This window comes from Akebia trifoliata, chromosome 8, assembly GCF_017979445.1.
Source record: "Akebia trifoliata isolate Shusen 1 chromosome 8, ASM1797944v1, whole genome shotgun sequence".
Classification (NCBI taxonomy): Eukaryota; Viridiplantae; Streptophyta; class Magnoliopsida; order Ranunculales; family Lardizabalaceae; genus Akebia; species Akebia trifoliata.
In genome coordinates this window covers 31,581,396-31,608,714 of record NC_141382.1, presented here as the reverse complement: position 1 = coordinate 31,608,714, position 27,319 = coordinate 31,581,396, and the positions used below count along the sequence as shown (strand labels likewise).

The 27,319-nt window shown below is 36.0% G+C and overlaps 1 protein-coding gene across 3 annotated transcripts; it reads left to right on the top strand.

Moving 5' to 3' along the window:
* The first annotated feature begins 681 nt into the window (after positions 1-681).
* Positions 682-26,560, top strand: LOC147396519 (integrin-linked protein kinase 1-like). 3 transcript variants are annotated; one of them, XM_086451222.1, is made up of 12 exons: positions 682-1,528; positions 6,337-6,411; positions 6,518-6,622; positions 8,441-8,526; positions 17,598-17,718; positions 18,252-18,331; positions 18,543-18,605; positions 18,728-18,849; positions 22,677-22,762; positions 23,554-23,678; positions 24,749-24,880; positions 26,234-26,560. In XM_086451222.1, exons 1-12 carry the CDS (start codon positions 1,112-1,114, stop codon positions 26,238-26,240), a joined length of 1,419 nt encoding a protein of 472 aa, XP_086307348.1. In that variant the 5' UTR covers positions 682-1,111; the 3' UTR covers positions 26,241-26,560. The 3 variants fall into 3 exon arrangements, with proteins under 3 accessions (XP_086307348.1, XP_086307350.1, XP_086307349.1); XM_086451224.1 differs by lacking the exon at positions 6,518-6,622; XM_086451223.1 differs by lacking the exon at positions 26,234-26,560 and having other exon boundaries at positions 24,749-24,884.
* Positions 26,561-27,319: the final 759 nt, after the last annotated feature.

Sequence of the window (27,319 nt, the reverse complement as noted above, 5' to 3'; positions counted from 1 at the left end):
AATTCTCCACCTTGGGTGTATGGGATTTGAATTCGTCAATTTTATATAATATATTTTCTTTTCTTCTCATTTTCAGTGATATCTTTTCAATTTGATTGTCTTTCCTATTTTATTATTTTAATCTTAAAAAAGATATCGTGCTAATAAATATAAACAACGAAGTTTAATATTTAAATAAAATATTTAATATAATTTATATAATGATAAATTATTAAATCATGGTATTTTTTATAAGATGAAATTATGTTATTAATTGGAACAATAATGCACATTTCAAACTATTTACAAAATTGTTAAAAATGTGATTAAGTTAATTTGTGGATAATTAAAATTTATAGCATGAAATACAAATTTTACCCTTACCGTAAATGCCTAAACTAAATTATATTTAAAATATTTTAATATAAAATACAATGATAAAGAAAATGTGATATGGCAAATATTTTGATAATTTCGATATCTCTTGCAGTTGGTGAATTTCTCTCATTTGATTGGAATTGGCTTTCTCTCTTAACAGGATTCAGGATTCAGAACAGGAGAAAACTAATCCGATAAATTATCAAATCAGATCCAGATCCAAATTTTCCGAATTGGAATGGTTCGAATATGTGTCCGATCCGATCCGATCCGATCCGTTAACTGCCTAACGTTATCCAGCTAAATTTCTCTCAACTGCTAGCTATTGCAGTTTTTTCGGACAAAGTGTTGTGTGAATGTGGGAATACTTTTTTCAAAGCCATTCCTTCTGCAACAATCTCTGCATATTAACGTTTGCCCTCATTTCTCTCAAAACTGTCGATCGAGTCTTCTATCTCCAATCTCGGATCTTTGATCTCTGATTTCGGATTTCATTCTCCATGACTTGATTCATCGTAGATCGCTCGAACTTGAGGGCTTCTAGAGCTCTCGATCGAGCTCTCAATTCCCCTGTTTCACCTTAATTTTATTTGAAACCAAGGTTCTTGATTTTTTCGAGTCTTCAATCGATTTAATTTAGCTGCTTTTGTTGAAATCAGAGGGATAATTTGGATTAATTTCAGTGACGATGAATGTTCATCTTTGATAACTTGTCAAAATCGGGGGCTTGGATTGAGAACTCCAATTGAGAAAAATGGACATTGCCGCCCAGCTGAAGCGAGGGATCTCGCGACAGTTCTCGACGGGATCGTTAAGGAAGAGTGGTAAATTTATATTCACTCGGCAGACTTCACTCGATCCGCGAAGAAATACCTTGCGATTCAGTTTGGGTCGGCAATCTTCTCTTGATCCGAACCATCGGAGCCCCGTCACAGATGAATTGTCAGTTCCAGAGAATCTTGATTCGACGATGCAACTGTTGTTTATGGCCTCCCAAGGGGATGTGAAGGGAGTGGAGGATTTGCTTAAAGAGGGTCTCGACGTAAATAGTATTGATTTAGATGGGAGGACTGCTTTACACATTGCAGCTTGTGAGGGACATGTCGAGGTCGTTAAGCTATTGCTGAGTCGTAAGGCCAACATAGATGCTCGTGATCGGTGGGGGAGTACGGTATATTCGATATTCTTTCCCTTCCTTTTCACACATTCTTATTCTTATGTGTTTACTGGTTTTGAATTCGTGTTGGATTTGGTATCTTTCAGCATTAACATATAGGGAATATGATTTGTACCATTCAACATTTCCCTTCCACGAATTATATAAGAACTTCATTGATTCATTTACTTGTTAGGGAAAATTACTTAATAGACCCTGTGGGAGGATGCATTTCTAAAATATTTCTTTCTTTCTGCCCCTTCACCTCAATAACATGGCAAATTCAAATTGTTGAGATCAAAAATTCAAATTTTCGATCTCAACAATTTGAATTGTTCATCTCGATGTTTCATGTTCAAATGTTGAGATCAACAATTAAAAATCTCTTTTATTGATAGATAAAGAGAATTATACTAAGAAGAGAACGGTAGTCGAGATGACCAAACCCAAGGGACAAACATTTCTAGACCCCTTACACAATTCCATCTACATACCCTAAACTCCTTAACCAGTAAAGCAAAAACCCCAAAACAGAGTACTAAATCAGTAACGATAGTCACTTTGTCTTCAAAAATCCTTCTATTCCTCTCCTTCCATAACCCCCAATAGATTGCAAACAGTGTAAATCTCCATAATAGTTGCTTTGCCGACAAAAAACCTGAATCCCATGGTAGCCAAGAATGGAAAAGAGGTTGCACTGAAGATGGAGAACAGCCAGCAACTCCAAACATCTACAAAAAGTGCCCCTAAATTCGTTGAGCAATGGGACAATGCAAAAGAAGATGATAAAAAATGAGTTTCATGTCATTTGCTGAGCATTCATGCTTGATCTCCTTCATGGCCTTAGACTAGGAAAGGCAAAATTTGGCATGAGTATATTTGAGAAAATTTAGGAATCACCTACATAAGAGATAACATAAAGAAAACTCGCATGTGATAGTTTGGGCATGTACAAAGAAGAACCCTTACCACACTAGTTAGGTGAAAGCTCAAATAGTGAATAAAACAAGGGCAGAATTATGTCGATGAAGGAAGTAAGAAAATAATATGAAGGTACGTGCCTTGAAGTAATATATGGTTCAAGACAGAGTGGATCAGCATAATATGATTCATATTGTCAACCCTAATACTTGGGATAAGGCATACAAGATTGATGTTATTGCAACACAAAAAAAAAAAAAAAAAAAATCTCAATGAGTGTTAATTAATTTTTTTTTTTTGAAGGACTATAACTTTGTGGATAATAGTTCAATGAGCCTGTAATTTCAGCTAGTGCAAGTCTGTACTTGGAAGAAAACCCTAAAATTGCTTCTATGAGAAATGTGATTTTTGGGTTAGGGTTAGAGAAGAGAAGAGAAAAAATGAAAAAGATGAAAGAGAGAAAGAGAGTCAACCTTGTTTGGGTCTCCTCAATGATATACATGCACCCATGCGCGCAAATACACACACACATATATACATGCATACATACATATAGCAACAAAAACGAAGTTGAACAAAAACATAACCGATGACGTCTGATCGATTGGCTACTAAATCCAATCAATCAGATATCAGAAGTAAAAATAAGAACTATAACATTCTCCCTCAAGTTGGAACATACAAATCAAACTTGCCCCGCTTGGTACAAAAAATAGGAAAAGAACTCCTAGGCACAATCTTTGCAATATCCCCAAACTGATTATCTAACTTGATGCTTTGTCAACACCATATCACGAATAAAATAGTAATCAACCTCAATGCTATTTGTCCACTCATGAAAAATTGGGTTGCTAGCAATGTAATTGGTAGCCTAAGTGTCGCAACACATAGACATTGGAGAAGGAATCTCACATGCAGTGTGAGCCATAATTCTATATTCTGTTTCGAGATTGGAGTAACAACATTCTGCTTCTTACTATGCCAAATCATTAAATTGCCACAACCAAATGTGTAATAACTTGGAGTAGACTGGTGATCTGTACGACAACTTGCCCAATCAACATTAAAGAAACCACTGACAGCTAAAGTTTGTGATAGCCGATAGATTACTCCTTAACTTTTTGAACCCTTCAGATAATGTAGAATTCAAAACACTGCATCCCAATGTGGTTGTCGTGGTGTATGCTTAAATTGACTAACTAACCCAAAAACAAAGGCAATATTTGGATGAGTAATGGTAAGATTAATCAGCTTCCCAACTAACTGATGTTAGTGACCAACATCAACATAAACCTCCCCCTGTTCAACATCAAGCTTAATAACCGGATCCATAGGAGTATCAACAGGCTTAGAGTACAGTATGCCTGTCTCAAACAGGATCCTACCGAAAAAGATTCCAATCTTGGAACGGGCAACCTCGATCCCAAGAAAATAGCGGAGAAGACCCAGATTTTTAGTATGAAATTGTGACAATTGGGCCTTCAAATATGAGATACCTGTAGAGTCACTCTTGGTGATAATAATATCATCCACATACACAATCAGAATAGTTACACCAATGCAGGATAGTATAACAAAGTGATCAAAAGTGGAGCATGAAAAATCATAACTGAACACAACAAAACTGAACTTATGAAATCATTCTCTAGGTGACTGCTTTAACCTATAGATAGTTTTCCACATACGATACACCAAATCAGTCTGATCAGAAGTACTATACCTAGGAGGTTGGTTCATATAAATCTCTTCTTGCAAGTCCCGATGTAGGAAGACATTTTTTATATCCAGTTGATATATAGAAATAAGAACTCTAGTAGAGTTCAGCTGAGCCACCAATGAAAAGGTCTCAAAATAATCCACTCCAAATGTCTAAGTATACCCTTTTGTAGACAAACTTGCCTTTAACCACTCAACAACCAACAGTCTATTTTCCCGGAGGAAATGGAGCAAAGTCCCATGTACGATTATTACGAAGAGTAGCCATCTCCTCATCCATAGCCAACTTCCACCTAGGGGAAGACGAGGCCTATGTATATGAAGTAAAGATAGAAACAATAGACAATGAGACAACAAAACGCTGAAAGGTAGGGGACACACAATGAAGAGAAACAAAATCAGCCATAGGGTTTTTAGTGCACATGCGGGTACCTTTTTGTAAGGCTATAGGCAGTCCCTACCAGAACTGCCAGATGAAGGAGTATGAACTGCAGTAGAAGATGGCAACTGAGATATGGCTGGCTGTAGCATGAGAAGAACTGTGTCTAGTAGGGACAGCGATACACTATCGTCTGCTCTCATAAATAAAGATTTGAGCATCTGTGGAAGCATCCAGAGGAATGACAGGAGTAATAGGAGCAGGAACATGTTACGACTTTATTGTGCATACTTTTAATGACAAGAAAATACAAGAATGCATCCCTCAACTTAATAAACCATGAATGCAACATTAAATCACCTAGACGCTAAAGTTATGGGAGCGTTAACTAGGGTGTCAAGTTGTAGACAAGTAATACTTGGTAGTACCCAAGATCAGTTTTGCAAGGATTGGGGTGGTAAATTAAATACTATGGTTTACTTTTGCAATATTCTTCTTGTTCCTTGAATTTATTTGATTGTTGTTTAGGATTTACTTCAAAGCCCTAGGCTACATTAACTATTAAGATGATGATTAGCCAATGGTGGCAACTAAAATGATAGGGATTTTCCATACATAAGGATACATTATAACAGTCTTATGGATATGTTTTTGTGGTTTGGCATTATTTTTCAGGAATGTTTATTTTGCTAATGGAGGCAACAAAAATGGTAGGGATTTGCCATACATAAGGATACATTGTAACAGTCTTATAGATATGTTTTTGCGGTTAGGGATCATTTTTCAGGAATGTTTCTTCTTGAATAGTGAATGTATGGAGAGCTTCTAGATATGTTGCTATAAAATATAAATAGCTAGCCATTGTGTCATCATTAAACTAACTAGGATAGAGTTCAGTTCATTTATTCCCACATTTTCATCATTGCATTAGTTGTAGAAATCTAGTCCCTGTTTTCTCTGCTTCTGCTCCCTAATATTTCTTGGAATGCGGTGTTTCAACACTCCCTCTCAGCCCTATGTAATGTTTGTAGTAACTTGACTCAGTCAATCTATCTTGAATGCTGCAAACTTTTCATCTGGTCATTTACTAGATTCAAGATTTTGTGGAAAATCTAAATTTTTATTGACAGAATTAAGAAATTGGTTGTTTGGCAGCTTTTAGTTTCCTACTTAATTGTCTAGCGGGATTCCAACGGTATTAATTCCAGAGAATGCTCTTTGAGCTGTGTGATATAAACCAGGCCTTTAGGTTGCTTAAATTAGCACTAGTCAAATTTCTTAGTTTTTGGAGCCTGCCACATAACATGGTTTTTCACAACTTATTGTATTATTTTCGTTAACAAATACATACTGCATTGTTTTAGTATTTCATTAAGTGGAAAGAAACACTTCAATTCCTATTTTACAAACTCTTTGTAGCCACTCTATTTTCCTTGCATTTTCTTAAACCTTGGCGATTAATATTCAATACAAGAAACTATTTCACTGTATATAAATATGAGAAGAAGATTGTGCATTAAGTCCACTTCCTAGAAAATGTTCAAGCTCCACATATAAAATTTTATATGAAGTTGGGTTAGACCCATAGCTCAGTTGCTTTGACACATTGCAAAACAACTTTGAGGTCGGGGGTTCAAGACTGGCTTACTTGTCAAAAAAATAATTTATATGATGTAGTGGTCACTTTTGGCCCTTGGCCCTTAAATATGCCATCACATTGGTTTTCTTTAATTCTTGATTGATAAGTAAGATAAGTACAATTGCCACTTTTTTATCTTTTGTAATTCACAATGTTCTGGTGTGACAGGCTGCTGTTGATGCTAAGTACTATGGAAATGTCGAAGTTTACAATATATTGAAGGCTCGAGGAGCCAAAGTTCCGGTAAAATCTCAATGTTATTACATTTTTGAGATGGATTAAGTTGATGCCTTTTTTGAAAATATTGATTTTTTTTTTCTTGTTAAATATTCCAAATATCTGTCTTCAGAAAACAAGAAAGACACCAATGGTTGTTTCAAATCCTCGAGAAGTTCCAGAGTACGAACTTAATCCATTAGAGCTTCAAATTCGAAAGGGTGATGGTATTTCAAAGGCAAGCTCTTGTTTGCTTCACTTTTGGTTGATTGGTGGAGTTTCAAAGTTGTTTTGTATTGTCAATTATCAAACCTAGTATCATAGCAGTTTCAAGAGAACTGTTTTTTCAAACATTTTCAGACTTTGAGGTGTGAGGTGAGGCGTTCAGCTTGCCAGCACCTCGAGGCATAAACTTCATGTGCATGGAACTTTTAAGTAGATAAAATAACATATATAATACTCAATTTTAGAAAATAGAAAGAATTTGGGTAACCATTGCACATTTTTAAATTTCAAGTTTCAAATCCACAATCAAATTCCAAGTTTCAATCCACTATCCTAATGGTAACATGATATATTTATACTATATATTTCAGGTAGAAAAATATTTTTATTTTAATTATTGAAAGTTTCTATAGTCTGTGAATCACCTTATCATCATAGACTGATGATTTTGAATAATGTGTGATGTGCAAATTCGAATAAGGGAAAATTATCTTTTCCTTCATTGTGACCTAGCTTAGGAGGCTTGGTTTTTTATTTTATCTTTTCAGCATTGAATGGGTCCCTTAGAGACCATTAAAAAAATATATATATCCCTCAGGGGCATAAATTTTTTTTGGCTTCTTGGTCAAAAGAGCCTTTTAAGAGGAAAGGATTTGGGAGATTGTTCCATATGCTCTTTGTCGGGGATTACGGAAGTATTTAATTGAGTACATTTTTGAAAATACCCTTGAAGATTACTAAGGAGATCTGTTTTTTTTTATTATAAGGATTTTATTCGAGAAAGGGAACTTGGGTGCTTTATACTGGTCATTGCCTTTGACGGAATGTGAAGACGTTAAACAAGAAGATTTCCTCCTAAGATAGAATAGGTTCACGTGCTGAGATTATTCCCATGGTCTCCATTGGATAGCTCTTTTACAGATATGTTGGTGTATTGCCTTATTCATGTTCACTGCATTGTTTTTTTACTGGAATGTTTTCCCCTCCATGTGCATCTATCTCCTAATTTAATATATTTTCTGTTATTAATAATTACGTACTAAATTTTAATTGGAAAATTTGAGGAAAAAAGCTAACAAAAATGAAATCAATGAAGGCCATACGTTTGTGGTCTTTGGGGTGTTGGAATTCAATAAATGTCCAACAAAGACTACTGACCTTTTTAGAAGAAACCATGATTATAGGGTTGAGTCTTTCTAGATCCACCTGTATAAAGAAACTATGAGTCTTTGTAACTGAACTAAACTTATCTTCATCAGTGAATTATAAAGTTCTTTGTTTATAATGACTGTCAATGGGCTCTTTAAAACTTTCTTGTTGTTCTTGAATGAATCTCTTAGCGGTGTATTGATTCTTTTAGTGCAGCATACAACTTAAAGGGGATGTGGGGTCAGCTTATACAAAACTACTCCTTCATTTTCCTTTTTATTTCAAAAGTCCTTTTAAAGATCATTATGGCAGCCATACTACATGAACAGTTGGAAATTATTGTGGATCCATCTTATTTGTTTGAGAAATTTTGTGTTGCATGTTTAGATCGGTTCTTGCTTAGAAATGAAAATACCTGAGAGCCACGTGTTACTCCAATATAGGCAATGTTTGGTTTGCATTACCGTTGTTTTGTTCTGTAGACATCATGTCCATCATAGTAAGGGTAGATTTATTTTCTTGAATCTTCTAGGCATGCTTGCAAGTTTGCAGTAATAGCTTTATAGGGTGTAGCAATTCCCTTTTAGAATCCATTTTTTCTTCCATTGATGCTTCCTCAGAAATAAATTTGCTATTTAAGGGTTGATTGTGGACATTTATTTTATTTTATTTCCTTATACAGGGCTCATACCAAGTGGCTAAATGGAATGGGACCAAAGTTGCTGTAAAAATACTTGATAAGGACAGCTATTCAGACCTAGATATCATGTACCTACTCAACACATTCTTTCTTATCTTGTTTTCTATCTGCTTCATCTTTAAAAAGGATTTTATCAGAGTATTTATATTCTATGTAAATTCTTAAAATGCTTTACATGACATTAGATTGGATTAATGTGTCATATTTCTTCGTATTTTTATTCTTGATTGATGTTTTCATTTCTTTTTTCTATGGATGCCAACTATCTAAGCTAACAAGACGTGGAACTTTTCTGTATAACTAAAATATTATTTAGAGAATAAGTTCTTTTGTTTTATTTGTCATCCGTTCTAAAAAAATTTGTTATTTTTATGTATAGAATGTGTGGAGGCAAATTGGTCTTTTCCATTTCCACATGTCCCACTTAGTGTAGTCCTAATTTTTTTATATAAATATAAGATAGGAGGCTCATAAAATATATTTTTTCTATTGAGTTTCTTTCAATACTTCTCCTCTAAATCTCATTTTCTCTTCTAAACAATAACATGGTATCAGAATAAAGTTTAGATTTGAAGTTTGAGAACCTACTCTTCTCTTCTTATTTCCCTTTCTTCTTCTTCTTTGATTTACTTGGTATTAAAATCTAAGGCTTTTGATTGGAACCTAGGGTTTTAATCTTCTAGTTGGTGAATACTCACAACATGTGAGTATGCTTAAAGTTGGTGTTTTGTAGTTTGGTGGTGTAAGTTGTGGTTTGGTGGTGTGCTTTTCCCTAGGAGGTTCAGATCCACTATCAGAATATTCGTGATTTATCAAAAAAAAAAAAAAAAACAAATCTGATTAGTATTTCAGATCTAGTTTATTTGGTGAGATCTATTTACTGTGGAGTGATTTCTAATGGAGATGAATTCCAACGTTCTATCTCCTCTTGAGTTCTTTAATCTTCAGATGACCTCGATCAATGGAGATAATTTTATCCCTTGGTCGAAATTTGTTGCGGTGTTCCTTACTGCCAAGGGAAAGTTGAAGTATCTAAAAGATGATTCTCCTAAGATTGACGATCCTCACTACTCTGAATGGGTTCAGGAAAATGCTTAGATTATGACGTGGTTGTGGAATTGTATGGATTCCACCATTGGTGTCAACTTGATGTTCCTATCTTCTACTAAGGAGATTTGGATTCAGGTTGACAAGATGTATTCTGGAGCGAATAATATTTCTCAGATTTATCAGTTAGCTAAAGAATTCTTTTCCGTTCAGCAAAATGATCAAAGTTTACTAGCATATTACTCTCGTCTTCAAAATATACAGAACGAACTCAGTGTATATCAACTCCTTACTACTGATTTGGCCATACTACGTCGACAGCAGGAAGAGATGGATGTTGTTCATTTTCTTTCTGATTTGAAATCTGAGTATAATTCTGTTAAATCTCAGATTTTGACTAGTAAAGAGTTGCTTCATTTATTGAAGTTTTTTCTCACCTTCAAAGAGCTTTTATTGGTGATTTTGGTTCTACATCATTGGTGTTTGAATCTGACCGATTAGTATTGACTGTCTCGGGAAGTACAGATCGTGATCGTGGCCGTAATATTGACCGTGGTGGTAGTCGTGGGTATTGTGGTAATTGTGGTGGAAGCCGTGGAAGGAGTCGTGATTCTAGTAGGGGTCGTGGTCATGGTGCGCCCAAGAAGTGTACCCATTGTGGACTTGATGGTCACTCTATGGATTTCTATTGGAATTTACATGGTCAGCCCACAAACTGGGCCAATCAGATTATTTCTAGTGACATTAATGATGGTGGTTCTGGTGATCTTCCTCATCAGGTGGCTTCCCATGCAAATATGGTTACTTTCTCTCGTAATGAGTATTCCAAGTTACTTTATCCTCCTCAACCTGGTGCCTTGTCCTCCAACATTGCGACTCTAGCTCACTTAGGTATATCCTGTTTTGTTTCATCTTCATCCCCTTGGGTCATTGATTTAGGGGCGTTAGATCAAATGACTGAGTCATCAGGTGTGTTTTCATCCATTCAACATTCTTCTTCTTCGTCTTAGTTTGTAACTCTTGCTGACAGTACTACTCTAGGGTTTGTGGTATTGGAACTGTCATTCCCTGTTCTACTCTTTCTTTATCTTTTGTACTATATGTCCCTAAATTTCCTTTCAATTTAATGTCCATTAGTAAGTTAACTCAATATCTTCATCGTCCCATGACGTTTTACCCATCATATTGTGTTTTTAGGATCTAAAGAAGAAGAGGACGATTCGTGGGGGATATGAATCTGGAGGTCTCTACTATTTGGATGGTGGTGGAGGTTCGCCTGCTCTTCATGCCACAATCACTCTGCAACAATGACATTGTTAACTTGGTCATCCTTCATTCCACTCTTTAAAAAAGATGGTTCCTACTTTGAGTCATATTTTTGTTTTAGATTGTTAGTCATGTTAGTTAGCTAAACATTGTGTTTCTTATCCATCTAGGTCTGTTATTAGAGTATCGAGTCAGTTTAATCTAATTCATTCTGATATTTGGGGTCCTTATAGGATTGTTTCCTGTTGTGGGTTTCAGTATTTTGTTACTTTTATAGATGATTTTTCAAGAATGACTTGGCCTTATTTAATGAAAGATCATTCTGAGTTATTTTCTATTGTTAAATTGTTTCATACTGAAATTCAAACTCAGTTCGGTGTACAAATCAAGTTGTTTCGCAGTGATAATGCTAAAGAATGATTCTGGACCTTTGAATGACTATCTTTCATACTTTGGTATTATTCATCAAACTTCTTGTATACGTACCCTTCAACAAAATAGTATTGCTGAACGTAAAAATCAGCACCTTCTTGAAGTTGCACTTTCTGATGTTTCAGATGCACGTTCCCAAACTTTACTAAGGGGGATGCGATTCTTAGAACATGTTATTTGATTAATCGTATGCCCATGTTTGTTCTTGATGGTCAGTCTCCTCATTTTGTTTTGTTTCCTTCGAGTACTTTATTTTCCTTATCTTCATGGACCTTTGGTTTTGTCTCGTTTGTTCATCAGTCGTCTCCTGGTTTTGATAAGTTTGATTCACATTCGGTAAAGTGTGTATTTTTTGGTTACTCTCGTACCCAGAAAGGTTATTGTTGCTATGATCCTTCAGTCCGTCGTATTTATGTTAGTGCATATGTTACATTTTTTTGATTCTGTATCATATTTTACAGATCCAGTATAATATGATGATCTTTTGTTTGGTCTTCCTCTTCCTGTGACTAATTTATCTCCCATTGTTCCATTTCCACTCACTTATGGTCATAGAAAGCAACTGACAACTTCAAATCCCTACCCTCCTCCAGATGCAGATACCTTACTATCGTCTTCACAGTCTGCAGATCAGGTATCTAGTACTTCTTCTGATTTTGATCTTTCTATTGCACAAAGGAAATGCACTCGTCATTGTACTAAGTACCCCATTTCTAAGTTTGTTTCTTTATCTCATCTGTCTGGTTCGTATCGTAGTTTCGTTTATGCTCTTTCTTTTGTGTCTATTCCTAGTAGTGTACAAGATGTTTTGTCTCATTCAGGTTGGATACAGGTTATGGAGGTTGAGATAGATGCTCTTCATCAGAATTGTACTTGGGAGTTAGTGTCCTTACCTACTGGTATGCGCACTGTTGGTTGTCGTTGGGTGTATGTGGTGAAGTATTTGCCTAATGGGTCTGTTGAGCAGTTGAAGGCCTGTCTTGTGGCCAAAGGCTATACTTAGACTTATGGTGTGGACTACTTAGAAACTTTTTATCCTTTGGCTGCCCACTTTCAGTAGCTCTTATGTCAACTGGACATTAAGAATGTATTTTTGAATGGTGATTTGGAGTAGGATGTGTACGTGGAGCAACCTCCTAGTTTTGTTACTCAGGGGGAATCTGACATCGTGTGTAAGTTGAAAAAGGTCATTTATGGCCTAAAACAGTTTCCACGAGCTTGGTTTGGGAGATTCAGTGAGGTAGTAGTTCAATTTGGGTTGAAACAGTGTAAGACAGATCATTTTGTGTTTGTTTGCTTCAGTTCATCAGGGACTATCATTATAGTAATTTACGTTGATGATATAGTCATCTCAAGTGATGATACTAATGGAATAGAGGAGCTGAAAGCCTTCCTTCAGACACAGTTTCAGACAAAAGATCTTGACAAGTTGCGTTATTTCTTAGGGAGAGAAGTTGCGAGATCCAAGAAAGGTATTAACCTGGCTCTAAGAAAATATGTTCTTTATCTGCTTGATGAGAAATGTATATTGGGAAGTAAACCTATGGACACCCCAATGGACCCTAATTCAAAGTTGATAGTAGACAGTGAAGAATTGTTTGATGATCCAAGAAAATACAGAAGACTAGTTGATAAATTCAATTATTTGACTATCACTTGTCCAGATATTTCTTTTGCAGTAAATGTAGTGAGTCAGCTTATGGAAAAGCCAAGGGTTCCACATTGGGAAGTTGTTGTTTGGATCCTTTGATTTCTTAAATGATCTCTAGGACGTGGTTTGTGATATAAGTTCAAAGATCATTTGGACTGATGCTGATTAGGCAGGTTCTCCATCTAATAAGAGGTCTACATCTGGGTATTGCACTTTCTTGGAAAGAAACTTGGTTTCCTGGAGAAGTAAGAAGCTAAATATGGTTGCAAGGTCTAGTGCAAAGGTAAAATATAGAGCAATTGCTCTTATGACATGTGAACTGACATGGGTTAACAATTTTCTCAAAGAATTGGCTGTTAAGATAGCTACTCCTATGCGATTATACTGTGATAATCAAGCTACAATTCATATTGCTTCCAATCTAGTGTTTTATGACGCTAACAAAATACATTGAGATAGATTGTCACTTTGTCAAAGACAAGGTTTTACGTGGGGAAATTAGTACACCGTTCGTGAAGTCTGAAGATCAGTTAGCAGATATGTTCACTAAGGCACTTAACTATAGTCATTTCAATCTTATTTGCTCCAAGTTGGATTTATTTGATATTTATGCTCCAGCTTGAGGGGGAGTGTTATTATTTTTTTCTTTAGTAGTTTATTTTTTATAGTTTCTTTAGTTTATTTCCTTTAGTTTTTTGTTCCAAGTTGGACTTTCCAACTTGAGGGGGAGTGTTATTGGTATGTATAGGACATGTGGGGGCAATGTGATGAACTCATTCTCTCTTTTCACAAAGAGAGTGTGATCTGCATAACTCTGAGTGTATCCCACTTGCTTTGCTACTTTGCTAAATCTGTGAGACCATGCCCCGAGTGACTGTTTCAACCCATAAATTGATTTTTTCAATCTACATAACCTTCCTTCACTTTCTAGGGTTTGAAACCTTGGAGGAGAATGCATGTACACTTCTTCTAGTTCTCCATTTAAGAAAGCATGTTTCACATTTAATTGATGTAAATGCCAAGATAAATTTGCAGCTAGAAAGAATAACACTCTAATCGTATTCATCTTGGCTACTATAGCAAATGTTTTTGTGTAATCACTTGGGTTTGAGTATACCCTTTAGCTACAAGCCTTGCCTTGTATCTTTCCACTGTGCCATTAGCTCTGTGTTTTACAGTGAACACCCACTTGCAGTCCACTGGTTTTTTTCCTTCTGGCAAAGCAACTAACTCCCATGTATTATTCTATAACAGAGTGTCCATTTCTTCTTGGATTGCCTTCTTCCACTCAGGAGTTTTTAAGGCTTTTGCAACACTGTTAGGAATGAGAACAACAGAAATAGACTAGATAGATGCATGATATGTAGATGATAGTGAGGAATAAGAAATGCGATTAGAAATAGGATGCACATTGCAAGATTGTGTTCCCTTACGCAAGACAATGGGTATATCAAGATTAGAAAAATTATTAGGAGTGACTAAATAACTATTACCTGGTGCCAGAAAATCCAACTAGTTGGTGTGATCAGCGAGAGTCTTTTGTTGTATTGTCTTATGACGTTTACAACGGGAATAAACTCGCAACTCTTTCCTTTTATCTAATGAATTCTTTGACATATGCATAGAAGACAACGGGTACATATATCAGTTGGTAGAGGAGCAACAACTAGCAAAGGTATTTGATGTTGCTACCCTTCAATACTCATCTCCTCCTGAAGAGTGGCATTCGAATGATAGTACGGAGTAGATTCAAAGAATGAGACATCCCTAGTGACATAACATTTTCCAGTGGATGGATCCAAGCACAAATATCCCTTTTGAGTCAATGAGTATCACCTCGAATAACTTTAGCATCTAACTTTGTACGTTTAGGACCAAGGATATGAATGAAGCATAAACAACCAAAGACACATAGAGGTAAATGGAACAGAGGATGACCTGAAACTAACAACTGAAGAGGAGACTGAAAGTTGATGACCCGTAATGGCATACGATTGATGAGATATGTAGCCGTAAGCAATGTATTACCCTATAATTTCTTAGGAACAAACATAGATATATGTAGTCTTCAAACAACTTTTAGAAGATGCATATTTTTTCTCTCAGCTACACCATTTTGTTGTGGGGTGTACACACAAGAACTTTGGTGAACAATCCCATGCTCTACAATGTATAGATTCAATTCTCCTTCGATGTATTCATGGACATTGTTCAATCTGAATATATTTATAGACTTTTCGAACTGAGTTTGAATCATCTTATGAAATAATTTTATCTGCAGAGGAACTTCTTCTCTAGTACGGATCAGGTAAGTCCAAGTGTATCTGCTATAGTCATCCACAAAGGAAATGAAATATCTATATCCCCTATCAGCAGTAATAGGAGCTGGTCCCCATACATCAATGTACATAATTATAAAAGCAGAAAGAGATCTTTTATTACTTGGATAAAAAGAAATTTTATAATGCTTGGCGAACTGATAGACTTCACATTGAAGACTAGAAACTGATATGGACTTGAACAATAAAGGAAATAGAACTTTTAAAGAGTGAAAAGACAAATGACTTGGGCAAGCATGCCACAAGAAAATTGACTGATAAGATTGGCTTAAACAAATACTCTGACTAACTGACTGAGGAGCTGTTGATGTTGTTGAAGATGAATCCAAAACATAGAGACCATTGGCTTCTCGACCCCAACCAATCGTCCTCCCCGAAGCCAAGTCCTAAAAATCACAATGATCGGATAAGAATGTGATAGAACACTATAAAGATTTTCTCAATTCCAAACCAGGCCTCCAACCACTGCTTAATCATCCGAGAAGTTGGATTGGTAACCAACATAACCTTTCAAATTTGAGAACATGGGGTTGTCTCATCAGGAATTTCAGGATAAGTTGGCTGAATGATGGAATTATTTCTCTTTCTTCGGCAAATCGGGTGTGAGCTATAGGAAAAACCCTAAAGTCTCTCAAAGAGAAACTCAAGGATTGGAACAAAGAGCTTTTGGTCAAATTGAATCGAAAAAAAAAAATCTTATAAAAGAGATTAAAAGACTTGATAAAAAGGAGGGTGATGGGTTAACTACCAATGAGCTAGTGACCAAAGCAAACCTAAAAGTGGAATTTCAAAGCGCTGCGGACATGGAGTAGATAAGCTGGAGATAGAAATCAAGGGTGGCTTGGTTGAAGGAAGGAGACAATGATAGAAAGTACTTCCACTAGGTAGCTACTGTGTGTAGTATTGTGGAGATGTAATTGACCCATTTTGTGGGTTGTTCTTTTGTTCTTTCTTTTGCTGGTTACCTCAACCAGCTTTGTAAATGAAATTTTTTTACTTGCAAAAAAAGTGGCATAATTGCTAGCAGGAAAACTCAAGGAGGTCATGAAATGCATAATTGGCTCTGAACAAGGAGCTTTTGTGAACAGATATTGGATTAAGTTTTGATTGCCAATGAATGCATCAACTTAGACTGAAGAAGGGGACTACAATAGTAATTTGTAAGATATTGAAAATGCATATGATCATGTGGGTTGGGTATGTCTAAAATATACGATGAGTCATATGGTATCTGCGAAAAAATGGATTGGATGAATCATGAAATGTGTCTTCAATGTCCTTTTCTTGGTTGGTAAATGGGAGTCTAATGGGTTATTTCAAGAGCTCGAGAGGATTAAGAAAAGGCTACCCTCTTTCTCCTATGTTATTTCTTATAATGGCTGAAACTCTTAACAATATGCTGAGAAGAGTAGTCATCATTAGGGTCATTATCTAGGTTTAAGGTGGATGCGATGGGTCTGATAGTATTCCATTTACAATTTGCTGATGATACTATTATTTTCTTGGATTATTCCGTCAAGCAGATTAGGTTCCTTAGAGGTCTTTTAGTCTATTTTGTGGTGATTTAGAGATTAGTGATACGTCATTGCCAGAGCAATGCTCTAACTAATTCATTTCCAGAAAACTCAAAGTCAATCATCATATGAAATGATCATATCACTGTAGGTTTCATATTCTTTTGGTGTAAAATTTATAAGGAATTTAGGAGATTTGAAAACATTTTGGGTAGCTGGAAATGGGATTGTAATATTTCTTTGTGATCAGGTAACCTTCCATCTGCCCTTTCGGCGTTTTCCGATCTGATTCTATGGGATTGGTCATCTCGATCCTCCCCCCTTTTCCGTGAAATTTATCTTTTACGTTTCCAGAATTTTTTTTATCAAAAAACTGTTGTACTAAAGCCTTTAAAGTCCTCAAAAGTGTGACCTTTTTTTAAAATAAAAAATCTGTTATCCTAAAGCCTTTAAAGTCCTCAAAAGTGTGACCCAATGCAACTTGAGTTTCATGAGGTTGAAAATCTCTATGCTCAATGGTTGAATTGTGTTTAATGTGGCTTAAGGATAATCTATTTAGTTATTTACCAGTCACTAATTTCTGAAATATGGAGTCTGTTTCTCTTCTTATTTGGTATATGACTGAATGATCCATCTTTCTATAGCAAAGACCTTTGAGTCAAATATAACTATTTCTTCAAGGAGGAAACTGCACATTCTCAAGCAAATTGGTAGTTTTCTCAGTTCAACAACTATGTTTGAATAATTATGTTGTTTGCCTCTCATCAGAATTTTGGTTCATTGTTCTGAAATTTTCATTAATGGTTCTGTTTAAAGGTATTTAGTTTATGAACTTTAATTCAGTTATAAGGATTTGACTTTTTCCTCTTTCTTGTATATTTTTGGAGCAGAAATGCATTCAAACAAGAGCTGACGTTGTTAGAAAAGGTTCGGCATCCTAACGTGGTTCAGTTTGTTGGAGCTGTCACTCAAAATGTGCCAATGATGCTTGTTTCAGAATACCATCCAAAAGTAAGCAATATCATCTTTAATTTATATGAATACACGTGCATTGTATCACTTATTGAGTTTTATCAAAAGATGAAAAATACAGATGTTGTGATGACAGAGTCATCCCCTAGAATGAAAGATCCTAAGTACCATTCTCTAGCCACTGAGTTGGCAAATCGATGTTTCCTGAGGCAGATGTGTAAAAGATATATCAAGAGTCTTTAGAGCTATCCTGGACCTCGTCAACATGCTGTTATCCTCTTTGTAATATGGATGTTTCATAGTTTACTTTGTCCCAGAAATATGAAGTTTACCATTTTATGTAGTCTGTCATATTTTTTTTAGAGTTTTTCGGGTTTACAAGTTGTTGCTGTTTAATATATTATTTTGTTTTGTTATCAAAATTCTCTATTGTTTGAAGAGACTAATTTAGCACAATCTCCTTGTAGGTCCTACTGTCTCTTATATGATTATTTGGATAAATGTAAATAAATAACATGCTTCTATTTATATTATAAACAACACTCTTTAACTTTTCTCCTATGGTGAATCAGGGTGACCTGGGAAGCTATCTTCAGAAGAAAGGGCGTTTGTCACCCTCTAAAGCTCTAAGATATGCTCTTGATATTGCTAGGCATGGCAGCATTTTCTTCAAACTACAAATTTTAAACATCCTTTGTTTATGACCTCTTTCTTCATTTTTTTTTTTTTTTTTTGTAGGATTTGACTTTTTGTAATCGCCTATATTTTTACCTACAACTCTTACAGTTTGTTCTAGAACATCCAAATTTCCTGCCATGAAAATATTGCACATGTCTTACCTGGTTTTTTTTTCTTGCATGCAGAGGAGTGAATTATCTTCACGAATGCAAACCGGATCCAATTATTCATTGTGATTTAAAGCCAAAGTAAGATAACCAAATACAAGAGTTAGTTTCTATAGGTAGAACAGTTGCAAATTGAAATTTAGTTTAAAGTCATTGTGGGTGATTACTATTCTTTACTATTTGAAGTTTTGGTAAGGTGCCAGAAATATTTTGTTGGATCGTGCGGGCCAGCTGAAGGTAGCGGGATTTGGTTTGGTGAATTTGTCAAAAATTTCACCCGACAAAGCAAAACTAGCACGAGCAGGGGCTCACATTGACCCTTCAAGTAAGTTTTTATGTATGTCTAAACTGTGTGCTTTTGTTATTTAGACCATTTACTTCTAAAGAAAAAAGTTCTTCATTGTTTATGGATAAATATCCATGCTTCTCAACACATTTTCAGGATTAATTTCTATGATTAGTGATATCTTTTCTTTTTGACAGTAAAAAATAAATGTTGTCATTCAAATAATGATGCTCAAAAGAATTTGTGACCAGCATTATTCACAAATGCTATTCTTGTATCTTATGGAGGGAATTAGTTTGATCACTTCAGTGATGGGACCATGGTTCTTGAGAAGATGTATTGGTCTCAAGTCTGACTGGAATGAGACATTGGAGTTCTTCTCAAGTTTCTTTGTAATGTCTAGTCAAGATGTCTTGTTTTTCAACTGACCAAGAGATACCTCAAGACTGAGACTTTAAGATGTATTGGTTTCAAGTCATGACTGGAATGAGATGTTGGAATTTCTTCTCAAGTTGCTTTGTAGTGTCTAGTCAAGATGTCTTGTTTTTCAACTGACCAAGAGATACCTCAAGACCGAGACTTTAAGCCATGATTGGGACTTCCTTTTCCCTAGAAAATGGTGCCTTCTTTGTTATTCTCATGCTAGATAGAGTTGGGCATTTTCTTTAACTATCCAGAATTGTGTTCTTCTTGGACCCTTTCCCTTCTAGGCTTCTTAAAAGACTGCCAAGTTTCATCATGGTTATTTTCTACTGAGATGTTCTTAATTTTATTGCATGAATGTGACAATAGAATGTTTGGATGTAATCCGAATGCATAGTTTTCTACAAACATTAAAGATTGATGCAAAGAAACAAAAGATGCAGGATCATGTTAAATGCATCAAGAGCAACTACTAGATTGTCTTAATGAAGGACCATGAGATCAAAGAATCATTTTAATATAAATCGCTACATGAAGGCAATGCAGGGAGTTGGAACTTAAAATTAGTATAATAAAAAAGGTGATGAATTTGGCTTGTTTGGGTAAATGGTTGTGGCAGTTTGAAAATGATGATTCTAGACTTTGGAGAAAAGTAGTCATTGAGAAGTTTGCATGCAATTCGTTTGCATGTGACGATGGTGAGTTAGATCTTTTGGTGGTTGTGGACTTTGGGGAGGAATTCTATGGGAAGGAAGAGATCAATCAAGATATTTGGTTCAAGGTTGGAAGAAGAAATATTATTAGTTTTTGGGAGGAGACTGGTTGGGAGAAACTTTGTCGAGGTATCAATTCCGTCCCATAATTTATGTTCTCCAATGAATAAGAAAAACAACTTGATCTTGGGTTTTGTGGTTTGGTTTGTGATGATAATTCTTGGAGCTTAGGTCACGGAAGAAGCCTGAATTATTGGGAAGTAGAATCAATTTCTAGCTTGATGGTTTGTGTGGAGGGGAAAAATCATTGACTCCGAGGATGGTACCACATGCCCGAACGAATCAAAAGATCAGCCAACGACATATATCTGACCTTTTGGCTTGGAAGTGCTTGGGACATAATCCGACAAAGGATATCTGAAGGAAGGCCGGATTAATGCCATTTTGTGAAGAAAAAGAACACCAACCCCTGATTTTTTGGGATTCAGTGCTTAAACCTAGGGAGGACTTTTATCCAGAGGACGTACATGAATCAGATCCCTAAATTAAAAGAGATAAGAGAGATAATGTGCAAGAAATCAACTAGCTCTCCTATAAATAGGAGGGGGATAAACACACGAAGGTACGAAAATCGTCTTGAGAGAAAACTCTTATATTTTACTCAGAGATCTAACTTAGGTATCAGAGGCTCTGTAGAACAGGTACGAGATCTCCAAAGGACTAAAGATCAATTCCCCTAGCATTTGCGGATCTTGAGAAAATTCGATATTTTGCTTCTACAATTTGGTGTTGTCGGTGGGAAATCTTGAACAAGGGACACAACGTACCTGTGGTGAGCACTAGGAACAACGATTGCAGGGATGCGGCAGACGTTGCTACAGAAGAGCAAGCCCCTGCAGCCCTGGAACTCAAAGAAGTCTCCGAAACGTCCAACTCATGCTAGCACAGATGGGAACGGAGTTTCAACAGAGCATAGAGCGGCAAGTTGGAGATATCCGAGCACTTAGAAGGGAAAATGAGGAACTAAAGTCTGAGCTAGACATCGAGTCGTGAGTTAGGACCCGGAAGTCCGAGCCGAAGGTGATCGGAACAACAACGAATATAATACGCCACCCAACACCTTGACCTTGTGGGAAGTAGAGGATCTGTTGAGGCGAAAAAAAGATGTCGTAATCAGAAGGGGCAGGTTGGACGATTAGCTCAATCGGTTGTCAAGGATTTGAGGATGTCGCCATTCACGAAGGCAATCTAGAACTCCAAGACACCTAGAAAGTTCCACATGCCCGAGTTCGATTCTTTTGATGGAACTACAGATCCGATGGAACACGTTATGCATTATAAGAACCTCATGATTCTATACCAAGGAAACGATGCACTCGCGTAAGATGTTCCCGTAAAATTTGCGGTCAAGAGCCATCACGTGGTTCTAGGGCTTGCCCCCAGGCTCGGTTGAGAACTTCCAATAGTTAGAGGAACTGTTTGTGGCTCAGTACATTCACAACAGGCACAAGAAGGTCAAAATCAACGTACTATTCTACTTGAGGCAGGAGGATAGAGAGAACATCCTTGCTTTTATGGCTCAATTCTGAACCCAGCTTCTACAAGTGGAGAATCCTGACGACGATATGATAATCCAGGCTTACATGAACGCGGTCATAAAGGCACAAGGTTACATAAGGAACTGATCATCGAACCACCAGAAAGATTAGATGACCTATATGTGATGACTAAAAAGTACATTACCTTGGAGGAGACGCTAAAAAGCAGAGCATGGGAAGCATCACCAACAGTGAGTATCGTAATGCCAGACAAAATAGAAACTGGTGGTAGAGGAAAGGACGAAGAAAAAAGGTCGGGGAAGAAGAGGGGGTGAGAGACTCAGGGTCAAAACTCTTAGAAATCAAGGAGGATTCTCACCCCTTGACTGGGAGACCCTGCGAAATCCTCAAGTACATCAAGAACGACCCAAGCTTTATGCCACCACCCCCAAAATATCAAAGCAGACTAGGAAAACCATATTGTGAATACCACAGTGCCAAAGACCACCCAACGGATGATTGCTGGAGGTTAAAGCACGTCATCCAAGGCATGATCGACCAAGGAAAGCTCCAAAGGTTCATAGCAGCGGCAACAGATGAGCCCAAGGGACGGGAACTGCCCCCTCTATCGAGAGTCCTTCTAGCACAAGGGGAATGAGGTGGGAGAATCGTCAATACTGTAGACAACGAATTTGATTTCTATAGGGTGGTCGGGATTTCACATCGCTTCAAAGTCAGGAAAACGCTACACGAGAGGGAGATCTACCAAGTCTCAAAAGTAGTAGTAGTATCCCGAGTACCAGAGTCATTTTGGGGAGCAAAGTGACTATTTTCGCAATAGAGAGAGAGAGGTCACCGATGATTCTTCTTCTTCTTATGTTTTTTCTTTTTTCTTTTTTTCTTAAGAAGATGAAAGCATTTGTATATAACATGCCCTTGACCTTGGTCTTCTATGGAAGACTCGATTATTCATATAGAAAACCTGTATTTTGGTAAATACTTGAGATGCCTAGTGTTTTGAAACTAATGGCATGTCCCTTGACCATAGTCTTATGTGAAAGATTCTATTTAAAAATTCAACATAATGTATCGTTTGTATCAAATGTTTTGGTTTTTCAAAAAACCGAAACATCAGATTGAAACGAGATTTTGAACCATGAGTTTGATAATGATTTTTTCTTATCTATTCCAGGTTTGTATGTGGCACCTGAGGTCTATAAAGATGAAATATTCGATAGAAGTGTCGATGCATTCTCTTTTGGTCTCATTCTTTATGAGGTATGCTTGTGTCTTCCTTTTTCTATTATAATTTCTCTGTTTCTTGTGTTCCCTTGCCCAATTATCTGGGCATGATTTTACAAAATAATTAAGAGCGAGTTGTATCTAAGCTTAAATTAAGTTTGTTCAACTTCAAATATTTTTGAACTTGCAATTTTTCTAATGAAAAATATTGGCCTGGTCTAAAAAAATTGATACAAAGTTAGATGAGTATTTTGTAATAAATCATTTGCAGAATTTACTGAAGGCGTATACACAAAAATACATTAATATACATGAAGCACCCCTCTATTCTTTGTTTTATTTTATTTTTTGATAGGTATAGGGTTAGTGGTTAGCAAAGGAAGTTGGATTCAAGGGGGTTTGAACCTAGGACGTGGGAACAACACTCCACATGTCTTACCACTTAGCTAAGTTGGCACTTCACTACCCATCTATTCTTCCCATCCACATCTACACACCAAGAGCACTTACGGTGTGTGAATGTACATGTCCTGCACTCATTAAGAAACACATGATGACTGTATTTTGAGCCAACGTTTTTGGAAAAACATTACACTTTAGCTTGCAGCACTGAATCAATTTTTTCTGTTCGTCCCATAAAGGGTAAAGTGATTCTATTATTGTACCTTTTGCCAGTTTATTTGGTAGCCTATGGATATTCTATGTTGTCCACCAATTACATTATGCACAAATCATATTCAAATTCGATCTGTTTATAAGAAAATAGGTGTTTTTTAACTATTTGTTCCCTTTTTTTTATTTTTTTATCTTCGTTTGAATGTGTTCAGATGATTGAAGGGGTACCGCCTTTCCACCCGAAGTCCCCAGACGACGTTGCTAAAATGATTTGCTTAGAAGGAATGAGGCCACCATTCAAGATCAAATCAAAAAGCTACCCCCCAGATCTCAGAGAGTAATTAACCTTATTTTTTAAATGTTTAGCTCACCAACTTTTGGCTTTAATGTGTTCAACTTTGACAAATGTTTTGATTTATTATGATTTAATGATTAAGATTTAATGTTTTTTAAATATAATATTTCAGTAGCTAGCTTCTTGTATTATTTGTAGAACTTACTTAGTGTCAAGTCATATTGAAATCCTTAAGGACATATTGTGAGAACCTAAAAGAAGGTTATCAAAGGATTGATGGATTGAGGAGCAGGCTCCAACCCAAACCCTTACAATAGAGATGATTGAAAGTGACGGTTTTCTCTAGCCCATTACCCTAAAATAGAGGAGCTCGACTGGACCTAGTGAGCTCTTGAGAAGCCATGGCTTTTACGCCTAACAAAGACAATCTAATGAATCTCTCACAACATGAGGGTTGAAGTGTTTCACTTGTTGAATTCAAGTATCTTCCAGGCAGAGGGGGGATGATGCTGTCCAAGAGAATCACTGCGCTGTTCTGCTAATAGTGGTGTCAACAGTACCGTAAACCGCATTGTGAATTGCATCCTAAAAGGTCAGAACAAGAAATGATTGAAATCACAAAAGAAGAAAAGAAATTGGTTTCTAGAGGAAAAACAAGGGCTCTTGAGAAGTTGGTTTCAAGATATTATTGAAAAGTAGTCAAGATAGAAGATAGGAGATAGGAGATAGGGGTTTAGAGTGTCGAAAACCACTATATATATCTCCTTGTAATTGTCTTGATTTCTTTGAGGTTCATTGGAGTTACTTTATGCCCTGGAGATTCTTCCTGTCGTTCTAGTTGGATTTCTCCTTCTCGACCTGTTTTCTATAACGTTTGTGAAGATCTCTTGGGTACATTAATGCTATTGGGATATTGAAATTGTAACCCAAAGCCAAGTTGAATCTCTATATTGGCATTAATGATTCCAGGGTTTGGTTAATATTTCTTTTGTTCAAGTTTCTTGAGAATGCTACACAAATCCTTATTGAAGTATTAAGGTAATTTTTTTTTGTTACTTTGTCTACCTATTAACACGAATTTGAATAATAATTTTGGTATGGAATTTGTTCAGGTTAATTGAAGAATGTTGGGACTCGGAACCTGTTGTGAGGCCAACATTTTCTGAGATTATTGTGCGGCTGGACAAAGTAGTTGCGAACTGCTCTAAGAATGGGTGGTGGAAGGACACCTTTAAGCTTCCTTGGTAATGCTTACATTTATCTCCATAAAGCATAATTGGTCTTACTATTATTTTATGAAATTTTCATTCTAATTTGATTGGTGACATAGCACTTCACAAGCTCACATCCCCTGTAACCATCTCATTCTGATTTTATGTGGCACGTCTTCCTCAATCTTTCCATTCTTACGTAGATCCAAAATAGCGGAAATGGTCTTTTCGAGGTATTTCTAGACCATCAATTTTTATTGGATAAAGATACACTCCTCATATTTATTCTTGGTTCAAGCCCTCGGACTTCAACATCTCTCTTCATAATTCTAGTTTTCATCGACTATGTTTTGTAGTCTCATCAACTAGTACTACATCCTCTACAAATAGCATACAGTAGTAATTCCTCTTGAATATGACCAATTACTTCATCTATAACTTTTTTTTGTAGACATTAATTCATCTATATCTAGAGCATATAAACACAGACTCAAAGCCGATCCTTGATGTAAACCACTAATAACTGGAAACCTTATCTCTGCTTTTGCTCTCTTACTAGTTAGCCTTCATATGTGTTATTAATTATGTCAATATATCCATCAGGGATTCTTTTCTTTTTCAATACCCACTAAATTAACTCTCTAGATACTTTTTATATGCTTTCTCTGAAGTCAATAATAGCATTTGGAGATTTTTCCTCTTTTCTCCAAGTTATCATTTGTCTAAGTAGAAAGATTGCCTCAATGGTTAATCAACTTATCATAAAATATAAAAATAAAAATTGGTTTCTGATATATTTGTTTTTCATAATCTTTTTTCAATCACTATTTCTCTTACTTTCGTAGTGTGGCTCATAAGGTCAATACCTTGATGATTGATACAACTTTGGAAATATCCCTTATTCTTATATATAGGGTACTGTGATCCTTTTTCTCCTTTCACTGTGCATGTTTTTGGTCTTTAAAATATTATTGAATAACTTAGTTAGCCAAGACAATCCTGAACTTCCTACATCCATGCTTCTAGTGGGGGACCATATGGTCTTAAAACCCTATCTGTTGTCATCTTTGCAAGTGTTGATTACACTTAATGCAACGTTAATTCTATCGAAATAAGTGTGCACTCAGATCTCCCATGTTTCTGTATAGTTATTTAATCTACTTGTAGAAATTGAATAAGTGATGATTAAATGGTTCTTACTTAGAGACTTTTGGCTTAGTTTGTGGGCTTTAGTTTATCATCGTGGTTATAATATGAATCACAGGTTTCAATATCATTTATTGGACACTCAAACATATACACAAAACGCACACATTAATCAAGTTTCGTGAATGAACGTTTAACTTGATCAGAACTTAATGCATTTATTCTTTCATTTATCTGCAGGAAATGAGGCAAGGTGCAGTCAGTTCCATTCTGAGGTGGAAAATGAAAAAAGATGGAACAGAAGAAAATGTTTCCAAATGGGTATATTTCCACATACACTGGTTTTGGGGGAAGATGTTGTACTATTATATATATCAAGTAAGAACAGTTATCGAGATACATAAGATGGATCTAAATAAAAAAAGAAAGAAAGATAATTAGCCTTTTATTAAAGGAGAACTGGAACAGTTCCTTCCTATGCATGTACAATGCCTGAGAAAATTTATCTTTAGATCTTTTATTTGCATATATGTATACTATAAAACTAAGCTTTCTTTTGGTTTTTAACATTCGATTTCTTTCATTTGCTTCAAATCACCCTCACTGATGCTTCATGTCTAGACCTATTATGCAGCTTTTTAGCTTTCTATTAAACCAAGGGCAACAATCTTTAAACTTTCATTCATTCCCATGCCCTCCTAATGAGGATGGAACCCACCACCACTGCCCAACATTTCATGTCATCTTAACAAAGGAAGCTTAGTGCTCTCTTTCTGTAAGAGATACAAATGGTCAATATATTCTAAATATCTTCTTTCTCTTTTACCATTTTTCTTTCAAAAAGATGCACATAATCAAAGACGATATAAAAGTCTTCTCTATTTTAGGATTGGGCTTATATACTAAACCCAATCGCACTACTGGGATTATCTAAAATTTGTTTTCATCCATTCATTTATGTGAAAAAGACAGTTTTTTTTTTTTTATCTCCATAAATTCTATCAATAAAGATCAAACACCTTCAAAAGAGCCCGACTAAAATGCCTTCCATGAAGTTGTTGAAAAAGAGGCAAGTTCTTATTGAGCTGATGGATGCTGATGCATTGTTTTGTAACTTTCATATTTTCTTTTTTCCTTTTCTTTTTTCTTTATTATGGTTTATTTAGGACATGTTTGGGTTCATGGGTGAATAGGGCCAATCCTATGGAAAAAAGAGGAAATTCAGCTCTGAAACGGCATTAGTGGAGTTCTCCAGAGCTGATGCAATTACAAAGACTATGTGCTCCCAAAATCATTGATGAGGATATTAGACCCATCTATGAGAAA